Source organism: Rhea pennata, chromosome 31 (genome assembly GCF_028389875.1).
Source record: "Rhea pennata isolate bPtePen1 chromosome 31, bPtePen1.pri, whole genome shotgun sequence".
Lineage (NCBI taxonomy): Eukaryota > Metazoa > Chordata > Aves > Rheiformes > Rheidae > Rhea > Rhea pennata.
The window spans coordinates 3,145,481-3,167,138 of record NC_084693.1 but is presented as its reverse complement, the minus strand read 5'-3'; the positions used below and the strand labels follow the sequence as shown (position 1 = coordinate 3,167,138).

At 54.6% G+C, this 21,658-nt stretch overlaps 1 protein-coding gene across 6 annotated transcripts in view; it reads left to right on the top strand.

Moving 5' to 3' along the window:
• The window catches only part of LOC134152371 (cell adhesion molecule 3-like), a 54,028-nt gene that overhangs the window by 19,774 nt on the left and 12,596 nt on the right, over positions 1-21,658 (top strand). Inside the window, exons 2-11 of one of the 6 annotated variants that reach the window (XM_062597656.1) lie at positions 2,077-2,217; positions 2,451-2,603; positions 2,826-2,963; positions 3,213-3,383; positions 4,515-4,605; positions 5,059-5,228; positions 8,017-8,139; positions 10,235-10,360; positions 10,941-11,006; positions 11,691-18,554. In XM_062597656.1, the coding sequence (XP_062453640.1) occupies positions 2,077-2,217; positions 2,451-2,603; positions 2,826-2,963; positions 3,213-3,383; positions 4,515-4,605; positions 5,059-5,228; positions 8,017-8,139; positions 10,235-10,360; positions 10,941-11,006; positions 11,691-11,809 (1,298 nt within the window). In that variant the 3' untranslated portion in view covers positions 11,810-18,554. Of the gene's footprint in view, positions 1-2,076; positions 2,218-2,450; positions 2,604-2,825; positions 2,964-3,212; positions 3,384-4,514; positions 4,606-5,058; positions 5,229-8,016; positions 8,140-10,234; positions 10,361-10,937; positions 11,007-11,690; positions 18,555-21,658 lie in introns of those variants that run through there. The other 5 variants (XM_062597655.1, XM_062597658.1, XM_062597657.1 and 2 more) reach the window with 5 other exon arrangements.

Here is a 21,658-nt window from a genome sequence, read left to right as displayed (position 1 = left end):
AATGTGACAGCTAAAGAAATGCAGTGTGGGAGGAGGATGAGGCAGAATGAGGAAGGATATGCACAGCCCGGAAAGAACAGGAGAAAATCCACCTAGGGGCAATGATATGGAGAGCAAGCAGGTCACTGACACCATGGCCTATGCACCATGGACCACAGATAGGAGAGCATAGATCATGGTCACACCTAGTGAACTGTTAACCACACTTTACAGACTATCTTGATGGACCAAAGGTCATAGGCTGCAAACCATAGACTGCTTACCAAACCTTATAGACTGTTGAGTGTAACTCCTAGACCATAACTGATGAGCCTCACATCATACCCCATAGGCATGGATCACAGATCATAGGCTGCAGACCTTCTGTGGACCAGATACCATAACCTGTACATCATATCTGAGATCGTTACACCTGGAATGGGCTCTGTGGGGTATACTGGGATAGTCCACAGCCATTTGATAAACTGAGGGAGGAAACCCCCAACATGTATGGATGTTCCTTCTCTGAAAGGACCCTGTAGAGTCTAAATTAAGGGACAGTTACTCCCCAACAAAAAGGAGTAGCTAGAAAAGATGCTTACAAGCATTGCTTCAAGCCTACAGTCCCTTGGTGACCCCCACTAGTGAGACTGCAGGGCTCCTGCCAGCTACTTTGCTTCTCTGTGGGTCCATCACTGTCCTGAGTGTCACTGTCTAGCCCATTAACAGGGCTGGTCCCTCTGCTGGTTGCAGCCCTGTGTCGCTGGAGCCACTGTTGACAGCAGGGACACAGTGACCTGTTTCAAGAGGCTGCTTAACAGCCAGCAGGGCCTCCTGTCTCACTGACCACCTAATGCAGAGGAGAGAAATGAGAACCGCAGCTCTGAGCCCTGGTTGCTGGCACTATCAAGGCAGTGGAGCAGGGCTTGCTGCCTTCAGCTAGTGCTTGTCCTGATGCCAGGCTCTCCTGCTGCCTTGTGGCATACCCATGCTCATATGTAGATCTACTCATGCCCAGCAGGCACCAGCTGCCTGTGTGTTAGAACAGCCCCAGGGGCTGTGTTTGGAGCCAGTCTTGACACTAGCATTTCCATGTGGGTTGGCATGGAGCTACACCTGAGGATAGCAGCTCTCTGGGAAGACCCATCTCAGCAGGTGCTGCATGTTGGGTATGTCAGGGTGGTAGAATGGCTTCTGCTTGCCAGTCCTTTTAGCTTCTGCAGCTATGTTGTGGTCAGAGGATGGGCTCACATTGGGCAAATGCATGCCTGTGAGTGTCTGCATTGTCCCTGAGGCACACAAGGTGGCTCAGCTCCATGCATGCTGCCCCTGCTATAGAAACATCTCCTTCCTGGGAAGGGATGAGCATGCATGAGTGCATATGTGTGTGTACATGCATGACTCATTTAAGTGTGCCCCAGGCACTGTATGGCTGTGCCAGGTGTGAACACCAAATGCACATGTGTGCACACAGGCATGAGCCTGTACATACAGCAGAATTGTACAGTGTGCAGGGCAGGCATCTCTTCAGGTGTCCTGCTTGTAGTACATGTGTTTGCACAGACACTCAAGGGATGATGCAATATGGTTGGGTGTGCATGCACACAAACGAAGTCTTATGCCTATAAATGCACTGTGAGGTGCCCAGTTGCACATATGCAGGTGAGCATGAATGAACATGCATATGCAGATGTGCTTGCCTCTACACATACATATCTGCAGACACATGCGTATGCATGTGCATATAGATACACATCCACACATGTATGTATACACACTTGCTCTCACAGGCACCATTATCCTGTATCTGGTGAGACCCTTGACAGCAGGTGTTCCCCTGCCCACCCCCCCCATACCACCACCACTAGCATCAAGAGCAGCCAGGCACCTGGTCCTCCTGCAGTCTGCACTGCTGCCTGGCTGTCCAGAATAGGGGCAGGGAGCCCCCCAACCTCTTCAGCCCAGCACAGGAGCCCTTCTTGTCCCAGGGACTTTGGGGGTGCCACTGTCCTCCTCTCTTCCTTCTGTCTGTTGTTCAGCAATGCTGCAGGTGTGGCAATGCCCAGGGCCCCCACTAACCTCTCCATTTGCGCCCAGAGAGCCAGCCCACGACATCAGATGAGACGGTGGTGGCTGGTGGTACGGTGGTGCTCAAGTGCCAGGTGGAAGATCCTGATGACTCCTCACTGCAGTGGTCCAACCCTGCCCAGCAGACCCTCTACTTTGGGGAGAAACGAGGTATATGCAAGGGAGTGGGGGATGGGAGAGGGCTGCTTCAGGGGAACTGAACAAGCGCTGAGACCAAAGGGTTGCAGGAACAGGGAGAAGGTTCACTAGGGGGTAGGTTGTACCCCAGAAGGTGATCTTCCTTCCTGCTGCCCACTGGTGCTGCTGAGTAAAAACATGACCCAGTGGAGGGCCCTGGTGGCACTGAGTCTCTGCTGCTCACCCTGCTGTCCCTCTTCTCCCAGCCCTGCGAGATAACAGGATCCAGCTGGAGAAGTCCACACCAAATGAGCTGACCATAAGCATCAGCGATGTGGTGCTGTCAGATGAGGGTGAATACACCTGCTCCATCTTCACCATGCCTGTGCGGACTGCTAAGGCCCTCGTCACTGTACTAGGTAAGCCACAAGCAGCAGTTACTCCTGCCTGTTCCTAGCCTCCTACTTGCTTTGCCCTGCATGGGATATTCTCCTTATGTACATCTCTGCCACCTCCCTGCATCCTGACCCATGGCATGTCCTTGTCATGTCTGTCAGTTTGCTTGTCTGTATATAACTATCTCTGGTTAGTGGCACTCAACTGAGCTAACAGGCTGCTGCATTTCTTGCCTGCTTTACCAGGAATCCCCCAGAAACCCCAAATCTTTGGCCACGAGCAGCCCATTGATGAAGAGAAGATAGCCCGACTGACCTGTCGGTCCTCTGGCAGCAAGCCTGCAGCCCAGCTCCGGTGGAGGAAGGGCAACAAGGAGCTGAAGGGTAGGTGCACAAGCAGGGGGGCTGTGCCCGAAGGGACTGGGGTGTAGCTAGGGGCACAAGGGAGGCAAAGGTGACACCAGGTGTTACAGATGGGACCAGCACTGGACCACAGTGGCAAACCATGCTGCCATGAACCACAGGACAGGGTCAGAGTGCCTCCTGCTCAACACGCCTGTCAGCCTGATCCTTCTGTCGAGGAACCATGCCCTATGTCCCCGTCCCCTCCAACAGTCCCTCCTGTCCCCACAGATGAAGGCACCGAGGTGGTAGAGGACCCCAATGGGAAGACCTTCACAGTGAGCAGTCGAGTAGAGTTCCGTGTTACCAAGGAGGACAATGATGCTGAAGTGACCTGCACTGTGGACCACGAGTCCCTGCAGAACGCAGAGAGGTCGACTACACAGAAGCTGCAGGTCCACTGTACGTGGGATGCTGGGGTGGTAGGGGACGGGGCTGTGGGGGACAGGGATATATGGAGTGGGGGAACAGGATACATGGAGCAAGGGACAGAGTCATAGGGATGGGGGACAGAGCTGGGAGAGCAGGAGGGGACAGGAGCCTCAGCAGCACCGCAGTTAGGCAGCTGTCATGCACACATGCACACGCAGTCCTGACACACTCATGGTCTGAGTCCTACTGTACTTGTACACGGCACACATGCACCCAGAGTCCACTGTATGTATATGTGCATCCCTGACAAGCACCCATGCACGCTCACTGCCCTGCTGTGCATGCATGTGCACATGGACACATGCACACCAACCCGCTACCCTGCTGCATGTGCGCACCCACATTCTTGACATATGCAGGCTGAGCCTTGCGGTGTACCTGCAGGTGCGTGTGTGCACACCCACAGCTGCAGTACACATGATCCTGGTGCACGTACAATCACATTGCCCTGTAACACAGAGCCTTGCTGCACATATATGCAGACACATGCACAGGGCACCTACTTGCACACACACATCCTCACAACTCATAAATTCACAGACAGCCTCACATGCAGATGCTGCAGGGGCACTTTGCCTGCGCATGCGTGCTGTGGACTTCCACTACCTCTCCATCCCCCTGCCCTGCCTGTGTCACCTGCCTGAGTCTTGCCAGCTTTCTCCCCATGTCCTGCCTGTCCCTAGCTCCCCAAGTCCTGTTTGCACAATCCCCTGTGTCCTGTCTGTGCCTGTCTCCCAGAGACCTGCTTGTGCACTCCCTGAGATGCATTTGCACTATCTCCCATGCCTTGCCTTTCTCTGTCCCCTTCATCTTGCATGTCCCCCCATGAGGATGGGGTAGGGGACTTGAGGGCCACACTGTTGCCTGACACACCTAGAGCCTCTCATCCACCCCCCCCCCCAATCCCAATGACTTACTGGGCCACAGGCACACACGGTGCATTCACCCTCCTGCCAGCAGCCTCCCATGCGTGCAGCAGCAGGGCTGGTGTACAGAGATGCACTGGGGACAGGAGCAGGGTTTGGGGATGCCAGCAGGACCCCTGCAAGGTGTGGGACGGGGGCAGGCTGTTATCCATCTGTGTTTCTTCTCTATATGCAGACAAGCCAACAGCAAAGATCGAGCCACATCCTCTGTACCCGCGGGAAGGCGAGAAGCTCCGGCTGCAGTGTGATGGGCAGGGCAACCCCGTGTAAGGCCTTCCTGCTCCCTCCAGCTCCACATTCCTGGGCCCTGGCATCCCTCCTCCATCTGCCACTCTGCTGGGGAATCAAAGCAGCCATTTAGACCTCCCTGGAGCACTGGCAGAGCAGAGTGTTGCAGATAGGACAGGGAAGTACGGGGTGAGACCAGGGCAGTCTGGGTTCAGGGCAGGGTATTGTGGGTTTGTGTCAATGCCAGGCAGGACTGGGCGCCGTGTGGAGGACAGATGAAGTCCCCATGGCCTGCTCTGTCCTCTCACTGAAGCTGTGAATGCACTCTGGCTCATCTCTAAAATGGGTATCTTCCTCCTGCTTAAATGTTCCCATGCCTTCACCATCCCTTCCACTGCTCAGGCAGTGGCTCTGCTCTGCCTCACCCTCGTACCCACCAGCCCTGAGGTTCTGGGGAGGGAGAGGTGTCTCACCCCCATACCACTTCGCAGCCCCCAGGAGTTCCTGTGGGAGAAGGAAGGCAGCGACACGCCCCTGCAGCTGAGCTCCGACAGCGTCCTCTTCTTCCCCTTCCTCAACAAGAGCGACAGCGGCACCTACGTCTGCACGGCCACGAGCTCCATGGGCAGCGTCGTGGCCAAGTACAACCTTGACGTCAGTGGTAAGCGGAGCCGTGGGGCACCCTGCATCACCCGGTTTCTCCCGGGAGCTGTCAGCTGGCACAGCACCTCCAACCCAACTGCCTCCCTCGTGGAGGGACACATGGATGTGGCTTCTTGCTCAGGATGGCTGTGGTGTGAAAGGGGCTTTGCAGCACAGTGTGGATACTCAGAGCGCACGCATGGCTGGGGTCCCAGCATGCTTGCTGACAAGGTGCTGAGCATCTCCAGTTCCCCCAGGTGTATTCAGGCTCCTGCCATGTCCTTCCCTGCTGCTCTCTATATTTGCCTGGAGCTAGCCCTCACCCTAGCCCATTCAGGCCACTCTGGTGTTCAGCCACAGCTGTTTGCTCCCCTCTACATGTGACACAGCGTAAGGAGGGGACACCTGGTTTCACCAGACACCGTGTAGAGCTGCTGGTCAGGGCCAAAAGGGGCAGAGAGCAGCTTGAGGAGGGGTTGAGGAAGGGGCAAAGCACAGCCCAGGCTGAGCTCGGTCCCTGTCGCCTCCTGCTGGATGAGGGAGAGGGTGCAATGAGGGGATTGAGAGGCCTGCAGGCCTGGGGCTGGAGCCTCTGGGACCTGAGTAGGTCACAGGCAAAGAAGCCTCTATGTTATTATGCATGCCATGGTCCTCCACGCATTGCAGCCAAGGAAGATTCCTGATGGCATTACCACTCCAAAGTGCAGGGTTCCTTGACAGCCATGTCCTGAGATTTTGGGCATGGGCTGAATGGCTTGCCCTGAACTGCCAGAACTGCAGGCTTGCAGTGCTGTCCTGTGCCCCTCAACATTGCTTACCACATTTGACATCCATCCTTGTGTGGGAAAGAGCAGATCTGTTGTCACCCCACATGTCACCTGCTCCTCACTGCCTGCTGTCCCCTTGCCACCTCTCCCTGCTCCTGGTTCTGCTCTGCTGCTGCAAGCACCGTGTTCACTGTTGCTGAGCCCTGCCTGTGTCTGAGTGCTGTGTGTTGCACGTGGAGCAGGTCTGTTCAGTGTTTCTCCAGCACTCAGGCCCTTCCTTGGCCAGGGTTGCTTGGGAGGCTAGTGGCTGTGCTGCCCTATCCCAGATTCAGTGTGCTCAGCACCCAGTCCCTTGCCCTGCAGTTTTCCAGCATTGGTAGGAGCTGGTTCCCTTACTGCCCCACAATGAGGAATCTAGTCCTGGATTTGGGGGTGTCTGCCTGTTCTACAAAACATCTTGCCATCTCTGTCCCTTCCATCAGCTTTAGACTTTCTATCTTCCACTCCATCAGCTTTAGACTTTCCATCTTCCACTCCAACACTCCTACATGCTACAGCTATTTCCTTTTCCCTTTCACTTGCCCTTCCCTTCCCTCTTGTTTCAGGCACCCTCACTATCCTTCACCCACAAACATGGCTGTGGATAGAGAACATGCATGGCAGCAATCCTTTCTAAGGCACAGTGCTCCACTAAGTCCCTCTGCCTTTCCAGCATGAGCCCTTAAATGCCCCATCCTCTCCTCCCCTCTTGCACCCTCTGTTTCCCTATGCTGCTCATGGCCAGAGCCCTGGGGTGTTGGATCCACTGGACCCTGCCAGCCTAGGGAAGCTGTTGCTGCAGGGAGCCGTGGCATTGTGCTGGACTGACACTGTTTACTGCTCACCATCCTCCTTGGTCCGTACCTGTTTTCCCACTGAGCCCCAACAGAAGGCGATCGCTCTTTTTTTCACCCTTCTCAGGCTCCCTTTCCTGGAGCTTCACCACTCCCTTTGTCACCTCTGTGTGCAGGGGTGTCTATGAGGAGCTAGTTCTCCTTGAAGCCCTACCTCAGGGTACTGGGTGAGCTGGAGCTGTCTCAAAAGCTAGGCTGAGCTCTGGTCCTTGTAGCTGGTGTGTTCATCTCCAGTGCAGACCCATCCTTGCACCACATCTAGCCGTGAGCTCACAGCATCATCCCACAGGACTCTGCACCCAGCCATGACTTCAGAGCATGCAAGGCACACTCTGCAACCAACAGGATCTCACAGCAACATCCTGGGTGCGCAGCACCCATCCATGAGCACACAGCACCCAGATGGTGTTATCTGCCCATTTGGTCTCACAGCACCTGTCAGAGGACCTCTGCATCTGGGCCTGGTTCCAATTTTCAAGTCCCCCTCTTTTTCCCCAGAGACACTCAGATCTCAGGTGCCGTCAACGGAGCATCTACCCTGCCCAGCTGAGCCCTCTTGAGCCTACCTGCCACAGCAGCTGTCATGGTCTGCAGCGAGGGGGAGCAGGGACAGAACGATCCTAAGGATGTGCCTAGGAAAGTGTAGGTGGGACCTTGTGCCAGGTGACACTTCCCAACCTTACCAGCCCTAGGATCCCACACAGGAAGGGATCCAGTGGAGCCCAGGAGACTACTGGGGTATGCTTAGGCACCCAGCATATCAAAGAGATAGAGGGAAGGCATCCACAGGAGTGCTTTCCTAGGTCGGTTTTATCAGAGGATGAGAGGACAGTGGCAGGGAGAGGAGCAAGGCTTGGATCAGGCTAAGATGGGACCTGTGGGACAGCATTATTGAGAAGAGGGTGGTGGAAGGAGTCTCTGAGAAAGATGGGTGTCTAGGAGGCCAGGGCTTGCTGTCCGTATCACCCAGGCAGGATGTCTCCTGGCTGTTCCATGCCAGGGTGACTGCAAAGGGCTGAGTGATGCAGGGGCAGAGCCAAGCTGGGAGCTATGGGGACCTGGGGCCTCCTCAAATGGGCTCTATCAAAGCTAGCTGGCTTCTCCGAGGGGTTGATTTGTGTCCCTCTGTTTTTGTTGTCCTCCCCAGATCTTTCCCAGCTCCCCACCCCATACGTTCACTCCACTCCAGCCCCTCCGCCAGGCCCTTCCCAGCCCATCACTCATGCTACCATGGCCACCGCTTCATCCTTCACTCCAGCTCCCATCCAAGGTATTGTAAGCTCCTTTTCTTTCTCTTTATGCACCTACTGCTCCCCAGCCAGGGGAAGGTCTGCAGGAGGATGGCTGCCCAACCGTGGGCGTGGGAGACACTTGCCACATCCCAGGTGTCCAACAAGGGTCTGGTCTAGTTTGACTGCTTCTTGGCATGTCAGGCCTCAGCAACTACCTTCCCAGCAGAGCTAGCACTTCTGGATGGCGGTACGCAGCATTTCCATGGCAGAAGAGGTCAAGGAGTGAGACCATGGGCTGCACAGTGGTGCTTCCCACCCTTCCCTGTCTCTGCTGCCCAATCTCCTGCTCCCATCACATTAATGTAGACTACTGCCAGGAGGCATGAAGAGTGGAAATGCCATTATGTGTCTCTTGCACCGTAGGAAGTGCATCCTGTCCAGCAGGGAGCTGCTTTGCTTATGGGACACTCGCTCACACCCTGAGTCTCCTCAAGTTGTCACCCCCCACGCTTTTGTTTGGAGCGTTGTTGTGTGGCAGGTTGTTGCAGCAGTTGTCCCTGAGTTGTAAACCATGCTTTGTGTCTGTGTGAAATGTCATTCCTCTTTCCTGTGCCTCCTTTGTTCTTTTTTCCACACTATCCTGTACAAACACCTCATCCTCTGAATGGTTCTCTGGCTCTTTCAACCCTGGAGCTGAGCTGGAAGGATGAGAACTGAATGGAAGGAGAATTTGGTCCCTGTAATAGATGCTAAATGTCTTCACCCAGTTCACCATGAGACTGCTTTTCCCTGGGTACAGGCTGCCACAAAGATACACTTTGCCCCTCACGGGCAGGAGCCTCCTAGCTTGGCTCTGAGTTCATCTCCACTTGGCCCAAGTACTGCTGTTCCTACAGAGGGGACGTTGCCATGAGGTGCTGCTCCACATTCTCAAACACAAAGTGCCACCCGGTCGGGGCAAATGCCAGGACCCTGCTGTGGACTCACCTATGAGATGCAGCTGGTTGGGACTGGCAGTTGCTGACTGGATGCACTCCACTGCGACTGTCTAGATTCCATCTCCAAAAGGGGAAGAGGGCATAGCATGGTGCCAGGACCGCCTTCCTTAGGATGCGTGCCTGCCACCTCCTGTGGTGCAGCATGTTGCCATGCAAATCTGCTCATCACCTTCATACTGGCAGGATGCAGGGGAAGAGCAAGCAAAGCCTGGCTCAGCCATGAACATCTCATGCAGAGCCATGTGCTCAACCTGTTGCCTTCTGGGGCAGAAATCCCCTCTGCAAAGGACAGAACAGGATTGGAGGTGACTGGAGACCTCTGTGGAGGAGTCACTCAGGAGAGCAATGGGGATTGCAGGTCTACAGGATCCTGAGGGCAGAGGTGCATGTGCACATGGCTGCATGGGCTGCATGTGCAGTGGAAGAGCACTTTACTGGTGCTGGTCCCTGGGGGACATCATAGAATCATAGAATCAGTAAGGTTGGAAGGGACCTCTGGAGATCATCTAGTCCAACCCTCCTGCTCAGCAGGGTCACCTAGAGCATGTTAGCCAGGGTTGCATCTAGGTAGGCTTTGAATATCTCCAGAGAAGGAGATTCCACAACCTCTCTGGGCAACCTGTGCTAGTGCTCTGTCACTCTCACAGTGAAGAAACCAGGGCATTGAGGGAGGCTAGGTTTGCTCATCCCTGCCCTAGACAGGCTCTTCAGCTTGCTTCTCACCCAGCACAGCTGCTCAGGGCTCAGTGTCTCTCAGCTCATCCCCACAGAAGCCAGCACTGACTCATCTGCTCTGACAGCCACCTGCAAACAGGAACCACTCTTCTTTGTATTGCCCTCCCTGCTTCTGATGTCTCCGTGGGTACCATCCCTTTTCTTTTCCCATCTCAGCTCCTCTCTTCCACGTTCTTTGCCTCTACAGCTCTCTCTTCCCATTTGTGGTGGGGTCAGGCTGATGGATGCTGCATGTGGTGCCAGAAGACATCTTGTATTGCACAAAGCTAAGCAGGACTGGACTCTGCAAAGATTCCTGTCTCTGGCCCTAAGCAATTCTGGGGATGAGCATCAACCTCTGACATGCAGCAGGGCCTACATCTCTCACTTTCTATTTTCTCTCTCCATGCTGTATGGACAGATGCCAGCCCAGTGCCATCAACCTCCGGTCCGTACCATGCAGTTATTGGTGGAGTGGTTGCCGTCATCGTCTTTCTCCTGCTCAGCCTCCTCATTGTGTTGGGACACTACCTGATCAGACACAAAGGTAAGGCATGAGCAAGCTCCTCTCGGGCAGCACATAGCCAAGACTCCCATGCCTATCGACCGTCCCTGTGGCAGACAGGACAGAGTGTGCTTTCATCCTGGATGGGTCTCTTCAGGCCTGGGATCCAGACTGCTTCACCAAAGTGAGTAGGCAGCATGGGGCAGGGGTGAAGGGAGGTTACTGCCCATCCTGCCTGCCACAGATCTGTATCTGGAGAAATTCTATATAGCTGAAAGAGCCTTCCAAGATCTAGAGGCCACAGTGCTGTGCTAGCACTGACCCCAGCACGGAGATGTCCTGGTAAATCCTTGGAGCCAAGCAGGACTAGGCAACACCAAGCAGAGACAGCTTTTCCCCCTCTTCCTTCTCCCTTTCTCCTACATGGCTTGATACCTACAGCCCTAGGACTGCCTGTCCCATCAGTCCCTGTCTCTGCACCGTGTGGTATGCCTGCCCCGTCCCATCTCCCATTCTCTCACTGCCCTCTCTGCCCATCCCCTGAGCCCTCTACAATCCTGTTATTCCTACCCTATCCACCATTTCCACCTCCCCATCCCTGGACTTTTCATCCACCCAGCAGGTGTATGCGTAAGACACGGGGAGACGGTCACATCCAGACATCGGCAAAAACCAGCAGAGGTGATGTGTGAGTAAGAGCCCCCCTCCCTGCCCTCCGAACCCAGAAGAGCTGCCTGCATCTGCCCCATGCCATGTCGGCATTGGGACACGTAGCTCCTGGGGGAGCCGGGAGCTGGAGCCACATGTCGAGGGCTCCAGTGTCCTCCTGCCAAGCGCTGTGCTAGCCCACATGGCTCTGGGCATCAGCTCTCTGCAGGCATCCCCAAACCTGAAAACTTCTCTTTGCAAACTGTCATTTTGCAGAGAAACATTTCAGTTTTCTGATGGGGAACAGGGACAGGAATGCAGGGAGGGGCAGAGCCCTATGCCAGCAGCAGGGCTAAGCTGGATGGTGGGGAGGGCAGGAGGTGTACCTGGAAATGCAGCTGAGTGCAACTGCCTGCAAAGCTGGGGGCAGTTTCACTTATAGCTACAGATGACAGTGGAAGCTTTGAGCAGCCCAGGTGAGGAACGATTTCGGGGCAGGGTTCATCCCAGGGAAACCAGTGGCTTTTCTATTTCAGGGCAAATCCAAAGGATTTTTCTCCTCTCACCTCCATTTTTGCAGTGGGCTGGAAGTGCCTTTTCCAGCAAGCCCTTGAGCTCTGCCACTGGGGCCCCTGCAGGCAGCCAGACTTTTACCTGCTTGCGCGGGAGCATAGCACTGGGAGAGTGATCAGCACATGACACTGCACACTCTCTTCCTGCTCAGGTACCTACCTGACCCATGAGGCCAAGGGGTCAGATGATGCCCCAGACGCAGACACGGCCATCATCAATGCAGAGGGCGGCCAAGCCAGCGGTGATGACAAGAAGGAGTATTTCATCTAGGGGCACCGGAGAGGGCGAGAAATGGAGCCAACAAACCCCAATGCAAATGGAAACCAGACCACAAACCCAACTCAACCCAACAGATTTTCTCTCGCGCCCAGGACGGGCAGACAGACGGACAGAGGGATGGCGGGACAGAGAGCAGAGAGCGACTGGCCTGAGACATGATGCTTCTTCTTGAACTTGTACAAAACGTTACTACTACGAACAGCGAAAGCCCCGGCCCCGTTTGCTTGCTTGCACCTCCATCCCTGCGACTGGCGCTCGCACTAAACACAGACCAACTAGTGAGTGAGCGACTTTCCTTCTTCCTTTGGACCTTTGCTTTGGTTTCGTGGCTGCTCTTTGCTTTGGGCACTTGGTTGGGATGTTGGGCTGGGGTCGATGTAGCTCTTTCCTTTGTTTCTCTCCATTTTGGTTTCTTTTACATCCAAGGATAAAATCAGCTCCAGGCTCTGGTATAAGCTCTGGGCACCCGGGTGGCCTCGCTGTCACCAATGCTTGCCTTGTGCCTCCCACTGAGAGCTGGGACCTGTGTCCCCATCATTACCTGCCGGCCTTGGCTGCTGCATAATTCCCCAAGCCAAACTCAAGGCACTGCCCGTGGGCTGGGGACAGGGGAGTGCCATGGGCCCTGGCGCAGCAGACAGGACAGGATGCTGATGGGCAATATCTGCATTTGAGGGCTCAGCACATGTCGCCTTTGGGAGTCTAGCTTGGGGCAAGCGAGGAGGGACCCCGGGACCCTGCACTGATTTTATCCTTGGTGGTTCTTGTCAAACAATGTCCATTTGGGAGGAGAACTGTCCTCGTGTGATAGATGTGTGAAGGGGGGTGAGCTTCCAGGGTGGGAACCGCTGAGGCCCCTGGAGAGATTGGGAGCTGCTGAGCAACCGAAGCTCCCTGTTCCCACTCCAGTGGGAGGGGGGAGGGCAGGGGCTTTGGGGAAATTCTGAAGAAAAGCCCTAAATTACAAATTCTCAGATTGGAAAACATCAATTAAACCATCTATTGAGATGTTCAGTGCAGGAGGCCACCTGCACCGGGAACACAGGGCAGAGCCAGGAGATCTAGCAGGCCTGCGGCCGTCATGACTCCCATCTTCACTAGGCCCAGCTGTGGGGCCCCAGGAGCCTCTGAAAAGGGTAGTTTAAATCCCAAGAACGACTGCAGTGGGAGCTGATGTGGCCCAGTGGCCTGAGGGGATGTGAGCTGGAAACAACCTGGTCAACACTGCTACCAGCCCAGGGTGATATGAGGCCTGGGATTTCTGTTGGCTGGGAAGAGACGTACCAGGAGAGGCTCCACTGGGGTCTGTTCCTTGGACCTGTCTGCTTCTCTTTCCTTCCTAGCCCCTTTTCAGAGGAGATACTGAGCATCGCGCTGTGCTGAGGGGCATGGGACCCCACAGAGAGACACACGGCTCAGTATAGCCCAGGACAGAGTTCAGCCAGCCTGCGGAAGAGGGAGGGATTCAGTTGTAGATCAGGCTGGCAGGTTGACATCTGTCCTCACTGTTCAGAGTGCTGGACTCCATGTCATATCTGAGACATTCCCTCGGGCCTGGTGAGTTCCTGTTCGGAAAAGGCTGTTTTCCTCCTGGCTCCAGGGGCTGCAGCTAACAGCAGTCTAAATGCCTAGATTACATGTTTTATAGGTTGTGGGTCTTTGAGGAGGCTCGGTGGGAGGCTTGTCCTGCTTCCCACCTTTGTGGGGCCTCCCTGTGGAGAAACCATATCTCTTCCAAGTCAGACAAAAGCCAAAAGCTTTTTCTGATCTCTGCAATATGTCCCAGGGGTCCACTTTCCTCACCCCAACCCTACATCCATGGGATGCACATTGCAGCTGCATGGGGTTACTTTCCTCATCCTAACCCTACATCCATGGGATGCACATTGCAGTTGCATGGAGTTGTGTGCTCCAACTGTCTGCAGGATACTCCATGCCTCCCTGGAGAGCCAGACCATGCCTCTGGTATTTGGGATGAAGTTTTCCCACATGCCCAGCAGCCCAGCATTGCTCGGCCTGGATATGCAGAGTTTGGAGGAGCTGTCCTTCAGCTGTGTACCCCTTTGATTTCGGGGTGTTTGGGGAAGAAGAGCCCTTCTGGAAGGAGGCAAAGCCTGCAGTGGCATGGGTAACTTCACCTGAGAGGTAAAGGAAGAGTCTATTTCCTGTGTCATGGAGTACAAGATGTCTCTCCCACCTGCCAGGGATTGATCGTGTCCCTCCTGTCCAGATCCTGAGAGTAGGGCACAGATCCATGTACATGGCACAGAGAAAAAGGCCCCAGGAAGCCTTCCCAGAGTGCGTAGTGCTAGAAGTAGGGCTGCAAAGCACAGGGCTGGTGCTGGGAAGCTAAAAGCAGTGCCAGGGTGAAGGATGCCCTTGGGCCAAACAGACTTGAGGAAGGAGTTTGGCACTGCTACAGTTTCTAGGGGTATGAATGAATGATGTGGTAGCATTTGTCTCAGCTGCAGAGATGTGACTAGATTCACCACAGCTAAATTGTCTGTCAGGAGCACACAGGCAACAGGATATTATGAACCCTGAGAAAGAAATGCATCAAGTTTTTATCACATATGATGAAGAAAACCTGTAGTTTTCCCCATTTTGTTCCTCCCTTTACATCTATTTGAAGGAGGATGTTGGCCTTGACAGCCCTTCCTGCAGTGTCCCAAAATGCAGGGGGACAAGCCAGGAGAGGAGGATGGGCAGAGCCATCTCGTAGCTGTGCTCCTTTTTATTCTCCTTTTTGGAAGAGTTACTCATGCAGGAAAGATCTTGCTTGTACAGTCAGAACACAACCCGTGTAGACCTGCCTGGGTCTGCACAGAGTCCAAGACAGTAGCTCTGAGCTCATTTCAAGGGATGCTAACGTTGCTGTGAGAGATAACACTGCAAATGTTGATGCTGTTAACTATTTCACTGCACACCTGAGCATGTATGAATGTGTGATCTGATGCTACTCTGAAGCTCTTTAACATCCACTATTGAATAGACGTAATTCCTTAAAATAAAAATATAAGGACGTGTTTTCAAATACAATTTAATTTCATTATGAGTCTACATGGTGTAGATCATTACAAAAACACCCCCCGCTGGGGGTCTGCAAGGGAGAGAGGTTAGCTGGTTACATCTTCCTGAAGAAAGGGACTCGGGTATTTAAGGTTAGAAAGTGAGATTGTGCCCCATTAGAGGCAGTGTGCCATAGGCACAGCCAAGCAGCACATGGACTTTTCAGCTGCCTGAGTCCAGCACTGCCATCCCAGAGCTGCTTCTAGGGCTGGTGTAGGCAGTTGTCACTGCTGCTGTCTTGGGTGCCTAAGCCGAGGGTCCAGCTGGTTGCTCTCTCTTCACTGACAGCAGAGTATACCCTTCCCTAGATCATCCCTCGGGCACTGATGACGATAGCACACCTGGAAAGCTGGTTTCTGTGTTTGCTCGAGCTCCAGCATAGACATCATCAGTATTTCCAAGCCCCCAAAACAAACCTCAGCTTCCTTTTTCACCCTGACAGAGAAATCAGAATGTGGCCTTCATGCAGATCCTATGTCATAGCAGAAGTCACAGGAAACAGCACAATAAACCTTCCACCCTCTTCTATGGTGGTGGATGCAGACATCAGCTAAGGATAGGCCAGGCCTCACCCCAAGTGGGCCTGTTCCCCTTCCATGGCCACAAAGGCTCAGTGGAAGGTTGAGCCATGACTGCAGATATTGCAGACATCTAAAACTGATGAGAGGAGGCACACAGCACAGCGACTATGTGTGCAAACAAGAGCCAAAGGGCTTTTGTATATGCAAGGGAATGATACATACACTGTGTCATGAGGTGTGAGGGTAGTAGAGACACCTATGTCGCGAGGGGTGACAGATACATAAGGTCACAGATGTGATGAGTGATGGATATCCCATCTCATAAGGTGGTAATGGAGACACCATCTCAAGAGTGTGAGGCAGTGATGGGATACATCGTGGTTCATGAGGTCTGATGGTCAACACTGTGTCGCAAGTGATGGTACGTCGTGCTGCTAGTGGATACACTACATTGCAAGTGTTGTGGATAAAGCATGTTGCACGTATGAGACATGAATATATCATGTCACAAGAATGAGATGTTGTGGGAGGCACCATTTTGTGAGCCTGGGAGATGGTGTGTTTTGGATGATCATGTCATGACTGTGAAGAATAACAGGTAAACAGGGTTGTGAGTGGGAGGCATGATGGGTTGCACAGTGTTGTGTGTTGGGGTGATGTGATACACTGGCATTTTGCATCTGAGGGACAGTGGAATTCACTATTCCACCAGTATAAGGCAGTGATGGGATATGCTATGTTGTTAATATGAAAAGTGAAGAGCTACACCATGTCATGACTGTCATGGCCATGTTGTGCATGTGGGGGATGATGGGACACACCCTGTATCGAGTGTTTTGAATGCTGGGATACACCATGTTGCTAGTGTGAGCAATGCTGGGATACACTGGGCTGTGCACATAGACGTGAGTTGGGTATACCATGTTACAAGTGTGAGAGATGATGAGATATACATTACTAGTGTAGGAGGTGAGATAAACGTGTTTTGTGTGAAGCAGTGATGGCATCCACTGTGTTACAAAATAACAGAATAATGCCTTTTATTTAAGAATAATCACATTCCTTAAGTCTGTGAGGTGATGGGAAACAGCAGAGGCCAAGGGTAAGGAGCAACGGGATACCCCAGGATTGTGACACAGGGTGTTGGGATGATCAGCTACACCGTGCCCCAAGCGGGAGGGATGATGTGATATGCTGTGTAGCACGTGTGAGGTCTGATGGGAACCCTTGTACCATGAGGGGAAGGCTGTGACTGGACATAGCATTTAATAGCTGTGAAGTGTCGTGGGCAACACTATGCCATGGGTGTGAGGGCAAATGTAATACACTGCATAAAAGCATGTGGGGTAATGACAGACACCGTGTGCCAAGCGCATTGCACACTTGTCTCGGGGCATGAGGCTGATGGGCAACTGTGTCTCATGGTTGTGATGGGGCAACAGGCTATGCTGTGCCATGCGGATGAGAGGTGACAGGGAGACATCTTCTTACAAGCTTCAATGGAAACTCTGTGTCAGAAATGCAGGGGGTGATAAGGATAAACGATGTCGCTCGTGTGGGAGATGAGTGGATACACCATGTGACTAGTGTAGGGAGGAGATGAGATGCACTGTGTTACTAGTGTGGACCAGGGGATAGGACACACCATGTCTGTGTGACGGAGAAGCAATGGGCTACATTACGTCAATAGAATGGGGAGATCATGGGTATGCTGCACCAAGTGTGGGGAGTGACTTCAGTCAGTGGGGGGATACCCCAGTGTCAGGTGTGGGGAGGAGGTAGGATACACCTTATCACAAGTGCAGAGGGGGGGATACATCGTGTCACTAGGGTGGCTGGTAATGGGGTACACCATGCTGCAGGTATGGAGAGTTGAGGGGACACACCATGTCACTGGTGTGAGGAGGTGAAAATGTGCACTGCATCAGCAGTGTGAGGAGGTGATGGGACACATGGTGTCACTAGTGTGGTGACATGAGGGAATACACTGTTACAATGGAGAGGAGACACCCAGGACTGAGCTTGTGCCCACCAGTGCCAGCACCCAGTAGAGCCAAGCAGTGTCACTGTATTGGTAGGACGGTTCAGGGTACAAGTTGCCTCATCAAACCTACATGACCACTTCTGGACCAAAGGATTCCCACTGCCAGGCTGGTGGGTGTCCAGGAGAGCCCCAGCCCCATGCCTACTGTCTGCCACCAGGTCTGCCCTCACTGGGCTGGCCCCGTGTGGTCAGTGTGCCCAGGGACAGTCCTGGAGAGCATCCTTCTGTGGGGAGCACCTCTTGGCTGCCACTCAGCCCTCTTTGATAGCTGTGTGGATGCTCAAATGAGCATTGAGGACCTCCTACCCCAGGTGAGAACAAGTTCTCCAGCGAAGTGATGACCCAGCTTGGCAACATTTTGTGGCCAGGCATTTTAATTCATGCTTAGCCTTCTGCCAGCCTGAGAACCCCTTTTCTGGCTCTGTGCCCCTTCATCTCTGCTCCCTGCGTGCGCAGGCCCTGTGTCAGGGCTGCTGCTTTGCAGGATGATGCTCCATGCTCTGGTCACATCGTCTCCATTCTGGCAAGGACCAGGGGCTCCACTGTAGCCCGGCTCACTGACATGGGCGCATGGGGGCACCTCCTCCGAGCACAGACATGGCAGTGGGCTCAGAAACCAACTGGGAAAGCTGCTCTTCAGCCAGGGATGGACCAGCAACCCCAAAGAGGAGGCGCGAGCTGGGGCTGGGGCTGGGGTCAGGAGGAGAGCACCAAGGGGTGCTCCCCAGCACCAAGGGGAGCAGTGGGTCAGCCCAGCACCAGGCCCCAGGCAGCACAAACAGCAGCATCCCTGAGGACCACGTGCAGCGCCACGGGAAACACTGCTGGGCATCGACAGCTGGCAACCGCCAGAGAGGTGCTCTGGATGCTTCCCGGCCGGCACTGAACTCTCAATAGACCACGAAAGCCATATTTGTACTGAGCTCTGAACACGCCGAGGGGTGGGCAGCGGGGCAGGGCAGAGGACGGTCTGTGTTGTTGTGCTGTGTTCTTGTATGTACATAAAGGGAGACAACGAACGTCGATGTTACTTTATAACCTTTCTAATATCCTGTGCTAATCTCGGAAAAATAATCCTATAAATATATCTGGATTACACACATTACCTGCCTGCTCTTCTCTGCTTCTCCGGGTGCACGTTACGCTGGCAGAGCTCGGCCCTCGGGTCGCCGCTGCGGAGCCGCGTGCCTTTCCGCCCCCGCCGCAGCACTGCCCCCAGCTCCCTCTTGCACATGCGTGCGCCAAGGCGCTGGCCCCTGTCCTCCTCGGGCCACGCTCACACGCATTCTCCTCTCTAGTGCTCCCCCCACCACCACCACGCCAGGTCTCCTGCACACTGCGAGGCTTTGTCTGCCCATCACATGCACCCACAGGGTCTCACCCACAACCTGGCAGCCTCTCCGCGTGGTCGCGCAGCACCCTTTGCTCTTCATCGGCAGCTCCCTCCTCTGACTGTCTTGCCCTCCCAGACTCATGAGTGTGATGACGTGAGCACAGTGGGGGCATGCCACCCCGTGAGTGTGCATCCTGCGGATGGCCGTGCTGTGCCCACCTGGCCTGGGCCCTGTAAATGGCTGTGACCAGATGGCAGCACCCATTGGGACTCTGCCAGGCTATGGCAGGCCATTGCTGTGCCCTCTGGCAGCACCAGGGAGAGCTGTGGGGTGCAGGTTGAGGGGAAGACAGAGAGTTCTGCAGGGAAAAGGGCACCAGGGCAGAAGAAGGAGGAGGCAGAGCTAAGCCCATGGATGGACATAGCTCAGCCCAAGGCACAGCCCAGGAGGGACATAGCTCAGCCCATGGATGGACATGGCTCACCCCAAGGCACAGCCCAGGAGGGACAAGGCTCAGCCCAAGACAGCCCAGGAGAGACATAGCTCAGCCCGTGGATGGACATGGCTCACCCCAAGGCACAGCCCAGGAGGGACAAGGCTCAGTCCATGGATGAACACAGCTCAGCCCAGCTCACAGCACATGGAAGGACACGGCTCAGCCCGTGGACGAACACGGCTCGGCCCAACTCTGCACCAACGCAGAGCTGCAGGGTGCCCCACGGACCTGTGAGCCCCGCATCACATCCGGCACCTACAGCAATGACCCACCAGCTTGGGCACCTCCACAGCACCCTGCCACCCACCAGCCCGATCACGGCATCCCTCGAGGTGCAATGTCACCTTCCCCTGGTGTCCCTGAGCATCCCCCGAGCGCGGCCATGACCATCCTCCACTGCTTTTAGGGCTGGTGGTAAATGCAAAAGCATCACCGGGAGCCACTGTTCCTCTGCAGCCCTTCGCTAGACTCCTCTATCTGTTTGATTATGCAGGTGAGGGCTTGTCCCCAGCCGCTCCGGGGATGCGAAGCGCCGTCCGGTGAGTGATGGGCAGTCACACAGCATTGCAGGGCCCATCCGTCTTCAGGTTAATGCAGATTCTCCCGAAGGGCACCAGCTCGCAGCTCGATTATGTGGGGGGTTTTTTGTTTGTTGGTTTTTTTTTTTTGTTGTTGTTGTTGTTGTTTTTTTTTAAAGTGGGTAACGTGCTTCTACTCCAGCCTGAAAGCCTACCCGGAGCATGAGCAACCTCCCATGAGCATGAGGAGGGAGGCGCACCGGCAAGTGCAAGTTTTCCTCCAGTCCTGGGGAAATTCAAGGACGTTGCATATATATTTGGGCACAGTAGGGGCTGCTGGACCCCCCCATACACACCCCCCCCCCCCCCCGCAGGACCACCAACCCCTTGGGGTCCCCAGCCTACATGCCAAGCCTGGATCTCCAGCTCCCTCAGCTCCCATCCCCAGCCCCTCATCCCAGACCCCCAGCATGCACCTCCCTGCCCCTCAGCCAAGACCCCTCCAACCCAGACCTCTCAGGCCCCCCTCCAGCCCTGACCCCCAGCCCTTATCTCAGACCCCCTACCTAGACCCCTAGCCCCTTCTCCTCCCCTGCCCCAGTCCCTTGGGATCCCCAGCCTGGACCCCCAGCTCCCTCATCCTCCCCAAATGCCAGTTCCCCTTGTGCCTAGACCGCCAGGCCCCGTTGCCCGTAGCTCCCCAGCCTGACCTAGGGCAGCACTTTTGCTTGTGGGGCTTTTGCAGGGTGCCTGGAGGCAAAAGAGTCATGTCTGTACCCCACAGAGACCTACTGGATTCTGTGGTCACCTCCCTGGCCCCACAGCTCTGCCCCCCGTCCATCTCCATCTCAAGGGCCCCTCATTTTCGGACCGCTCAGCTCCAGAACAATCTGAAACTTGGCTCTGCGTTTCTGCCCCTTGCTCAACCCCCCTTCTGGGTGCCCCGAGCGGGTTGGTGGTGACCCACCTCCATGGCCTCATTGCCACAGCCCCCCGTCCTCCTCCCCCCCCCCAGCATGGACATGAGCCTGCACGTGACAAGGTTTTCGGTGTCCCCAACCCTGCTGCTGCCACGGTGCAATGTGCCCCCAGGAAGGCCAGGCAGGATCCCATCCTAGCGCTGAGCATTGCTGCAACCCTAAAAAACGCCCTTGGAGAGATGTACAGCCAAGGGAGGTGGTTCAGTCACGAACATTATCTGGCCAGCTCTCTCTTTAGTGGTTCTTTTATTGCACATAATAAAAACACTGAAAAAATATAAGTGAGAATTAATAATTTAGCCCCCGACAAGCAGGTTTGCTTGTTCTTTGGGTAATTCACCGTAACAGTCAGTCAAACAGAGAAATGCAAAGCAGTGAATTATTTAGTGGGCTCTCCTAATGAAAAAACACATAATTTGGTTTATTAAAGAATAGAGACGCTAAATAATTCAATTCACTGCTGCGTAGTTATCGAGCACTTCTAGAGTGACCCCCCCCCCTTCCCAGAGCCATTCCCCATGCCGGAGAGGCCAGAAGGAGCAGAAACGCACACGGGATGGGGCAATACAGGCTGACACGGGGCTAGGCAGGACTCGGCTAAACCTTGGCTGCACATGCACCCAGGAGGCAAGGAACTGCCGATGCGCCCTGCGACCTCGCGAGCTCGCTCCTGGCATTTGCATGCAAGGGGAGCATCGATCGCCGGATCCGTTCACGAGCGCGAAGTGAGTCTCCGGGGAAGGAGGCGGCGTTGCAGTATTTGCGGCCGTACTTCAGCATCACATTCGCAGCAGCAGCGGGGCCGTCAGAGGCTCTGATTCGCAGCTGAGCAGCTTTTTAAATTCAGTTTTGCTGGCTCTGTGCTCAGGGTCTACCCT